This window comes from Phycodurus eques, chromosome 12, assembly GCF_024500275.1.
Source record: "Phycodurus eques isolate BA_2022a chromosome 12, UOR_Pequ_1.1, whole genome shotgun sequence".
Lineage (NCBI taxonomy): Eukaryota > Metazoa > Chordata > Actinopteri > Syngnathiformes > Syngnathidae > Phycodurus > Phycodurus eques.
Window position 1 is genome coordinate 10359828 of NC_084536.1, and position 10029 is coordinate 10369856.

The 10029-nt window shown below is 41.4% G+C and overlaps 1 protein-coding gene across 1 annotated transcript in view; it reads right to left on the bottom strand.

Moving 5' to 3' along the window:
* ube2f (ubiquitin-conjugating enzyme E2F (putative)) overlaps positions 1-9504 on the bottom strand; it is a 28711-nt gene extending 19207 nt beyond the window's left edge. Inside the window, exons 1-4 of the mRNA XM_061691269.1 lie at positions 9313-9504; positions 6725-6899; positions 6605-6634; positions 4767-4832 (exon numbers count right to left, since the gene is read on the bottom strand). Coding sequence (XP_061547253.1) covers positions 4767-4832; positions 6605-6634; positions 6725-6839 — 211 coding nt within the window. The 5' untranslated portion in view covers positions 6840-6899; positions 9313-9504. The remainder of the gene's footprint in view (positions 1-4766; positions 4833-6604; positions 6635-6724; positions 6900-9312) is intronic.
* Positions 9505-10029: the final 525 nt, after the last annotated feature.

The window sequence follows — 10029 nt, forward strand, 5'->3', positions numbered from 1 at the left end:
TATGTTAGGCCTCACCGCAGCAGAGTAACCTTAGTAAACGTTGGGTGAAATGCTAACAACGCTCCTTAAAAGCTGCTCCCTGCCTATTAACTTGTTGCACTTTGAATGACCTAGGATATTTAGACGGTCTTGGTACGACAGTCAGGACCTGTTGTTTAAATTTTAGCCGAAACAACCTTTTAAGAATTGGGGTAAAATATTTATGAGCTGTGTGGATAAAGTGTTATTTCTGCTAACATTAATAGCAATGTGCTCATTATTCTTAAATAAAAGGGACATTTTTCCATAATCAGAAAAAGGCACTTTAATAGATACATAAGTATTCACGCCCTTTTCTATGACACACAAACTTAAGCTCAGGTGCATCTGTTTTCCACTGATCATCCTTGAGATACTTCTACAACTTGAATGGAGTCCACCTGTGGTAAATTCAGTTGACTAAACATTATTTGGAATAGCACACACCTGTCTATATAAGGTCTCATAGTTGGCGGTGCATATCAGAGCAGAAACCAAGCAATGAAGTCTAAGGCATTGTCTGCAGACAACAGAGACCATATTGTGTCAAGGCACAAATTTGGGGAAGTATACAAAACAATTTCAGCAGCATTCAAGGTCCCGAAAAGTACTGTGGTCTCGAGTATTCGGAAATGGAAGACGTTTGGAACCACCAGGACCCTTCCTAGATCTGGCCGTCAGACCAAGCTGAGTAAACGGGGAAGAAGGGCCTTGGTCAGAGAGCTGCACAAGAACCCTATGGACACAAATGCGGAGCTCCAGTGTTCCCTTGCGGAGATAGGAGACCCATCCAGGTCGTCAACCATTGATAACACACTCCACCAAGCAGGCCTTTATGGTTGAGTGGACAGACGGAAGCCACTTCTCTCTAAAAGGCACATGGCAGCCTGCTTGCAGTTTGCCAAAAAGCACCTTAAGGATTCGCAGACCTGCAGAAACAAAATTCTCTGGTCTGATGAAACCTAAATATAACTTTTTGGCCTGAATTGAAAGTGTCATATCAGGAGAAGAGGAGGCACCGCTCATCACCTGGCTCACACTATCCCTACTGTGAAGCATGATGGTGGCAGCATCATGCTGTGGGGCTGTTTTTCTGCTGCAGGAACTGGCGACTAGTCCGCATAGAAGGTACAATGACAGCTGCCAAATTCTTCAAGAGAACTTGCTCCAGAGTGCTCTGGAACTCAGACTAGGCCATCGATTCGCCTTCCAACACGACAATGACCCAAAGCACACAGCAGAAATAACAAAGGCGTGACTTAAGGAGCACCCTCTGAACGTCCTTGAGTAGCCCGGCCAGAGCCCGGACTTAAAGTCAATCGAACATCTCTTGAAAGACCTAAAAACGGCTTTTGCACCAACGCTGCCCATCCAACCTGACTGACCTTGAGAGGATCTGCAGAGAAGAATGGGAGAAAATGCCCCACAACAGGTGTGCCAAGCTCGTAGAGAGATACCCAAGAAGGCTTAAGGCTGTGATGCCAAAGGTGCTTCAAGCTAAGAGTGTGAATACTTATGTATCTATTACGTTTAAATGTTTACATTTTCATTTAATTATTCCAATGTTCATTGAAATTGCAGCTGGACACAGAATGGTTTTAGGAGACAGACAATGGCACAGCATGGACAAGGGGAGTAGCGGTGCAAACCACAGCAGAACAATAGTTCGACAGTCTAGATATTTGACCACAAGTAACGTGATAATAGTCAAATCTGTTTCTTATATGAGGATGGGGGAGGACTTGCAACAACTAACTTACTTTATTTCTGAAGTGACATTAAACAGACCTGTCACAAATAAGAATTTGCAACCAGTAGTGCCACAATTCGTCATCGAGTATTCTACTGACAATTTTATCAGAATAATCAAGTATAAATATAAAATACATTTTTGCTTGGTGAGAAAGCATTTCTGAATACATGAGAAAATGAGACATTTCACTTAATAATGAACGACCAATTGGTTTCCTCTTTTAGACAATATCTGTCTTAAATTCACATTGTGCAAAAAGCAGGAAAGTGCATTTTCTTGTCTACAAACATTTCTAGTGAGGCAATTTCAAACACAAATATAAATTTCAGTTTAAACTTGGCATTTCCTGTCAGTATTAAAAACATAAGACAGTTAAAAAAAGAGGAACACAAGTTAGTCATTTTGTGATAAAGGCACAATTTTATCCACCTGTGGTATTTCAGTCAGAACACAAGGGGACACTGCGTAAAATATTACATCAAAAAGAGGCAAAGAAAAGGACACGAAGAAGAATGCAGTTTCATGTCGTACAGATGGTAGCTGTGTGCTGATCGATTAGTAAATAATCCGGTACAAGACTGATTGAGAACACTACACTGACTAAATCAGACTATAATGTACAGGAAGCCCAGACAGCGCACAGCTGGCCCGCTGTGTAACTATTTGTGTGATTGCTCACAAAGCTAGCTGCTAATGCTAACGAAAACAAGCATACGTGACGTCAGACGCGCGATTCCCACAATGCAATGTAGATGTTTTTTCTTGCAATACTTAACATCCTTATTGTTACGTTAAATGTCGTTCTTGGAATGTACAGTATACCTTATTTAGTTGTCAAACCTATTGTTGATTTATGTTATACTGTTTTTTTTTTTTTTTTTAATGAAACCATTATTTTAGTTAATGTGTGAAAGAATAAGCTCTTGGTGAATTCCTCTGCTAAATCGTGCACAACAGGGCATTAACTGTCAACTTACTACATATTAGCAATAATGGTGTGGGAATCATTTAATAAAAGAAATTATAAAAACATTCAGCACTATGTCACGTACCATATTTACTTGAACCAAAGCAGTAAGCTGCACATATAGCAATAGTAAGAGTAAACTAGAAGGTGCAAATCCTGGAGAAATTGATTGTGATTGAAATCATGCGCTTGAATGAGCTGAACATGTATAAGTTGGAACGGTGGGAATCGGTTGAGAAATAAGGAAACTGTAGCTAAAAATGTAGAATTTGTCTTATTGTGGCTAAAATGCGGGTATTTTAGTGTTGCACAGTGCAGAATGTGGGTAATGTGGGAATGTGGAAAACATTTCAGTGGAATGGTTTGAATTGGTGATTAAATGTGGAAGCAAGGGGGAAGAAGGCAGAATAGAGTGGAATGGGGGAGAATGTGGATGTTTTAACAATGTGAGTGAAGAATGTGGAATGGTGGTAATATGGGAATGTGGGGAATACGGGAATGTGTGTTGAAGAAGTTCTGAATGAGCTGAATGTTTTAAAAGTAAAAGAGAATGATGTGAAAGTATTTTGTTCAAAGTGTCATTGGGAATTAATGGGAATTATTTGGTGTAAAATGTGGAATTGTGGGTAATGCGAAAATTTTGCGGCTTAGATGAGTAATAGCACGCATCGCGTGAATTTTTCGAACATGTCGAAGTTGGAACGGAGTGAATCGGATGTAAAATGACGAAGGAGAAGCCCGTCAAAAAACGCGGCGGAATAATAAAAATAAAGGTAGAATAACGTGTGAATGCTTGAGCATTCACACAACTAAGAAGTGTTAGTTCCTCAGTGCTTTAGTCAAAGTAATAAGTTTATTCAAGTCAATGGGTTCAAGTCGAGTTAGAAAGTCTTTTCATATATTGTCGAGTCTAAAGTCATCAAATCATGACTCGAGTTCACACCTCTGGTTCATAGTCATACTACTACTATTTGTTTGTATGCTTGGTCCTGTCAAAAGTGCAAAAATAAATGACAGAACAGCGTTACCAGTGGCAAGACTGTTTTTCAGAAGATATTGTAGTGGTAGAGATCAATTTACATTCTGTGGAAAAAAAGTGATCCTATGCTTGAAAAGGTTGGTTACCACTGCTTTACACTCTATATAACCATATGAATACTACATATAATTAATTAATTATAAATTAATAATTTATACTAAGTATAAAGTACAATAAGCTTCAGTGCTATTTTTCTTACTAAAAACACATTACAAAAATGGGATGGGGCTGGAACGGATTAATACCATTTCCACTCATTTTAAATGGGGAAAGATGAGAAGTGAAGAACATCATCACGGTAAGAATCCATTCAAGTCAATTTTCAACCAAATCTACAATGTTGTCTGGAGTTCTTCACTACTTTTTGTTTGTGCATACCGGGTGGGAAAACATAAATCGGCTGTCTAAAAAGAATGATTTGTTGTAAAATGTGTTGCTTGATTTACACAGCGTGATATTTAAGAGCAAGCAACAAGGAACGATTACAATAGAACCAAGAACATGAGATGGAGAACAGGAACAGGATGATACATTGAGGCTCGAGTTATCTGATTCCACACCAGTGCATTTGGTTCGTTTGACCGCTAGCCCGCAAAAACTGGGAAAATTGCTGACAGAGCACAACCGACTACAAAGACTAAACTAACACCATCGGAACACTTGAAAACATACACACATGGCCTTAAAAACAATCACACGCACACACAATGGCCCACTTAACCAAGCTGTTCGCATCCAAGATCAACGACGAGCATGATGTGGTCAGTAGAGGAGGTTCAGACGTTCCTTTGCCGGGTTGCCAACCAATAAAATGAACGGAGCAACTCAAAACATAAACAAAAAAAAATTTACGTGTAACTGTAATCGTTGTTTTTTGGCCGCTACCCAACATGTTGGTCATTAACAAGACACAGACAAATGCCAATTTATCAGCAAACAGATGGATCTACGAACGGGACGGATGAGGACGTTGAATTTTACTCTCTTACCAGGAGACACTGCAAGCTGAAAATGGTGTAGTTTGTCTTCATCTGGGAAATTGGCTTTGCATGTACCTGTAATTAGAGGGGAAACAAATGGTGAGTTACAGGTAAATGGTTACATATACATATTTGTGTCCTTTTTAGTACATAAGAAAATCACTTCAGTCTTTTCCAAACACTATTTAAAGACCATACTGTTCACATTGGATCTTTCCCTTGTAAAAATATGCCTGAGTTATAAAACAGCTCCACACTACCCCCTGCTGTTAAAGGACATTCACTCTACAAACACTGGCTGAGAAGAACATTTAAACAATTTTGGTGCTCAGATATTCACATTCACTCCTTTACACACAAAAAAAAAATAAAAAATAAAAACAGTGAGCTTGAAACCTGAGAGCGACTTTCACATCTGCTCAGCTTCCAACATTGGAGTTGCTAATCCAAAACATGAGTGACTACCGCGTGAAATCATACAAAAACATTCAGATGAAAATCCTCCACGATTGCTCATAATGCAAAGTTACATTAACAAATAAAATAATTCGCTTCATTACTTTCCAGCGGGTCACTAACCAGATTTGGTTGAAATAAGTATGGCGGACGACTGTTTAACACAATTGCCTCACAGTTGTGAGGATCTGTTCTGCCACGTTTGGTGTGTATTTTGTCCCATTTGGGCATGGTTTCCACAGCCAGCTAGGGTGTATGGTAGCCGTTCGGTCGCATTCAATCATGGCGCATCCTGGCATATGACAGTTTACGGGCCGGCACATTCTGAGGACGGTCTGTCAAATGTATAGAAAAGTGCTTTTATTTGCCCCCTACAGCTCTTCTAAAGCCAAGCCATGTGATGATTTACATACACTGTAGCATACCTGCTTATAACACTTGATGCTTAATAGTGTGTGTGTGTGTGTGTGTGTGTGTGTGTGTGTGTGTGTGTGTGTGTGTGTGTGTGTGAGAGAGAGAGAGAGAGAGATGCTCACATTTCCTGCCAATGCAAGCGCACTTCAGTGTGTATGTGAATAAGAGGAAGTATTGTATTGTGGGAGGCATCTGTGTGGAAACTGGACTGCCGTGACCGCTAGGAACATAGTGTTAAAGTAGCATTAGGCTGGATTTACGCTGCACAGTTCAAGTCACACAATTCAATTTTTTTTGTTGGCACAATTGAGATATGCATCATGGCAGTATAAATAGGAAAACGAGTATGGAATCGGATATCTTGAGCTCAGAATGGGGCCTCTCCCAAATGTGGATAAAAATCTAATACGTACAGGTTGTTTCATGTGCTCTATAAATAAAACACAGCTGTATCATATATGAAATGAGTTTCCTCCGCAGGGTATCCAGGATCTCCCTTAGCGATAGGGTGAGAGGCTCGGTCATCCGGGAGGGGCTCAGAGGAGAGCCATTGCTCCTCCATATTGAGAGTATCCAGATGAGGTGGCTCGGGCATCTGATTCGAATGCCTCCCGGACGCCTCCCTCGTGAGGTGTTCGGTGCACGTCCCACCGGAAGGAGACCCCGGGGACGACCCAGGACACGCTGGAGAGACTACGTCTCTCAGCTGGCCTTTGAACGCCTCGGGATCCCACCGGAAGAGCTGGATGAGGTGGCTGGGGAGAGGGAAGCTAACCCACGACCCGACCTTGGATAAGCGGTAGAAAATGGATGGATGGATGGAGGTATCATATATATCACAACAGTGAACTAAGCTATTATCAAGACAGACTTTATGAGGGGATACATTTTTGTCAATTGATTTACTGGGTATAATAATTATAGAGACTTAAAAGACACGTTTAAGACAAAAGCATCAAAATCACATCTTTACTTACTAGGAAGATTGGCTTCAAGTTCAGCAACTTCTGTAGAGAAAGAACAACCAAAGTTAGTACAGTGAAAATTAGGTAGGAGCCTCTCACTATTAGTATGAATATGTTTGAATTAAAAATTACCTTTGGTAAGGAGACGGTCCCTGATGGAGACCCTGTGAGTGGCGTCGCAGGCTCCGGCGGCTCGGCCCGTCTGTCCGCCGTCATTCCTCTTCAGCTTACTGGCCAATGTAAGCATTGCTACTGCAGCGTTCTGTGCTCTGCCCCGCCCTCGCGTGCTGCGCCGCGACTCTAACGCCTGAGACAGTGTGAATGACACGTAAAACATCATCCGTTTGAATCCTTTGAATCAGGGTGCCTGACCCTAGGTCGGTCACACGTGGTTGCACTCATAGCAGTTTTGTACCTTCTTATTTTATTCTGACATATTTGCATCGGATTATTGGTGATTTTAACAAGTTAATTAATAAAAACTGGTTATGCATCGGGCGGCATGGTGGACGACTGCATCACAGTTCTGAGGACCGGGGTTCAAATCCCGGCCCTGCCTGTGTGGAGTTTGCATGTTCTCCCCGTGCCTATGTGGTTTTTCTCCGGGTACTCCGGTTTCCTCCCACATCCCAAAAACATCCACCCTGAGGACACCACAGGGTGGAGTTTCCTCTGCATTTTTTGGCCATTTCCGGGAGCCATTTTTACTTTCCTTTCCGTAACAAGGAACAATACAACAACAATGTCGACCATGGAACAGAGTCTGCTAGAACAAAAGGACCTTGATGACCAGATGATACATTTAATTATGCTGCAAAATCGATCGAGAAGGCAGCGGCATAGATGATATGTGGAACCGGGAGGAACCCTGATTACATCACAGCATGTGACTAAAACGGACCAGTTACGAGAGATGATGTCCGCGCAGCAAAAATTTTTGCTGTGTGCGCGTCAAGTCGCGTGGGCCAATTCGTCGCTCACGTGATGCGATGCGGGCGTTGTTGGCCGCGCGACCGCGGGAGCATAAAGAGGCCTTAACAACCTAACCTTATACATTTCAGTTGCTAACAAATGCAAATCTCATCACGCCCTTTCGATACTAAAATACAAATGCTCAAACTGAACACCACATTAGACATGATTTGGAAGTTTTGATGATGAGAAATAACAAGGGGTCTGCGGTTTGCGTTTTCGTGTTCACGAACTAGACCGCTCTGATACGTGTGATCGGTATCGGCTGATAATTAGCATTTTATGCTGATCCGCCTTTACGTCATAATTCGCCGATCCGATCAATGACGTCATCAATCGGCTCCGCACAAGACATTTAACTCCGCGTCGCCGTTGCGTATGAATCCAAAAGCTAGTTTATTTTTAGCCTTGTCACGTGTCTTGTGGCGCAGTACTGTAACTATCTGATGGCCAAGAAAGTTTTTTTTAATCTTGTCGGTTAAAAAACACGTCATCAATGTGGGACTATTTTGCGGTATCTCAGACAAACAACACGTACATTATTTGCAGTCTGTGCACAACTGAAGTACGTTGTGGGGATCGGCATCTAAATGCTTCAACACAAATTTGATCAGGCACCTGAAGAATGTACACAAGGAGGAGCATGCCGCATTCAAGCAACACAGCGTGGGGGGAGAAAAAAAAAAAAGGAAAAGCCAAACGGACGCAAGCTTTGGACTACACCCGTCCATGTCGCCGGGACAGTGAGAAAGTTAGAGTAAGCATGTCAACAGTATTTAGTAAAGTAATTTAATTTCAATAAAGTAATTTAATTACAGTAAGTTAGCACCCATTATTTATGTTATGTTGTAATGTTGATCTGACCTAAACTTTTGTCAGTGGCCAATCCTTGAATGCCCCCTAGAGGTCATTGATATTTTAACTTTGAAAGAAAAATGCGAGAGAATAATTTTGAGGTGGGATGGGCTCCAGCACGCCCGCGACCCTAGTGAGGATAAGCAGTACAGAAAATGGATGGCTGGATGGATACAGTACAGTATACAGTACACAAGTATATACAATAAATAAACAAGTCCTGTAAATTGACACATTGCTCCATCTTGTGATCGGATCGGTGATTTGCTGATCGGTCCAAAAATCCTGATCGTGTAAAGCCTATCACGAACGATGTACATTGAACTAGTTTGCATGCCTTGCAGTGTTTATAAGACAACTACCTAAGTAAAGGTTGTTCTCTTAATTTTTCATTTCTTTTTTTGTATTCATAGTCTAGACATTTTTGCACACATATGTCTTTACTACTGCTGTCCTACTGGTAGAGAATTCCGATTTACGTACACAATCAGGGCGACGAAAAGCCATCGTAAAGCGACGACCCCTTGTAAAGAAATTTCAAGACTCCATGAGATCAGTTCTGCTGTTCAATGTTGTAGGTCTAATGCCTGATTTCTATTCCCGCTTCTTTTAACCGGGTTTATGTTACTGAGACATTTTATGAATAAACAATATGGCTTAATCGATTGTCACTCCATAAAATATAACTAGTAAGATATGTCGTTATCCCAACGTGCTAAGAATATTTTCTTGAGTTCAGTACCGTGTCCCACTTTATAATGGTTGCCCATACATAAACAGCGAGTGCGAGCTCAAATAAAAGTACTTTAATTTGTAAAAGGCAAGTTTTGAAGTTGTTTTTTAAACTATCTAGCTTGTCGCGTTAGCGTGTGTGTTATCCGGACGTTGTTTACCTGTAATCTCTTTCGGAGCTAGCAGTCCGTGCTACACCATAATCGGTCGCCTTCCGCTCACCCAAACTTCGTTCGGTGATTAATTGAGGCACTTGCGACTGTAAACGGTGATAAAAGGTGATTTTGGGGGAATTGGGGTGGGCATGAACTGAGTGAAGTCTGAGCTGTCAGAACTTCTCTCCGGTATCACGGGGAGCGGAAGTGCGGGTACATCCGGAGAACATGTGTGTCCGTGTAGAAAAAGCAGCGGAATTGATGTTCCCCATAATGCAAGGGGTCCTCGCTTTAGGATGCAGTTCCGTTCCTGCGGAGGCGACCTAACATGATATTTGTTCGAAGGCAGGGTCACACATTACTGCTATGGAACTGTGTCGGGCCAGTACAAACTTTATATTTACAATTAAATCAACGCACTTACTACTTTTTTTTTTTTTTTTTTTACAACAAAAGCAGCAAGAGCAGCCTAATGCACCACATGATCCTGGAGCTCGAGCATCATCTTCCCAGAGTGAGAAAAAGAATGACAGAAAGCCATCTCAAGATGTCAATGAGCTAAAAAAACAGAGTTCTGCAGTGCCAAGTATTAGTACTTTAAAATAAGTATTTCCGTTTTTTCAGTATTTTTGTGAGGTGCGAAGTCTTTTCTGCAAGTTTAAGTCGGAGAAATGTTCAGTATTCAATGATATTTTACACGTCCTGAAGGCTTAAACAATACAG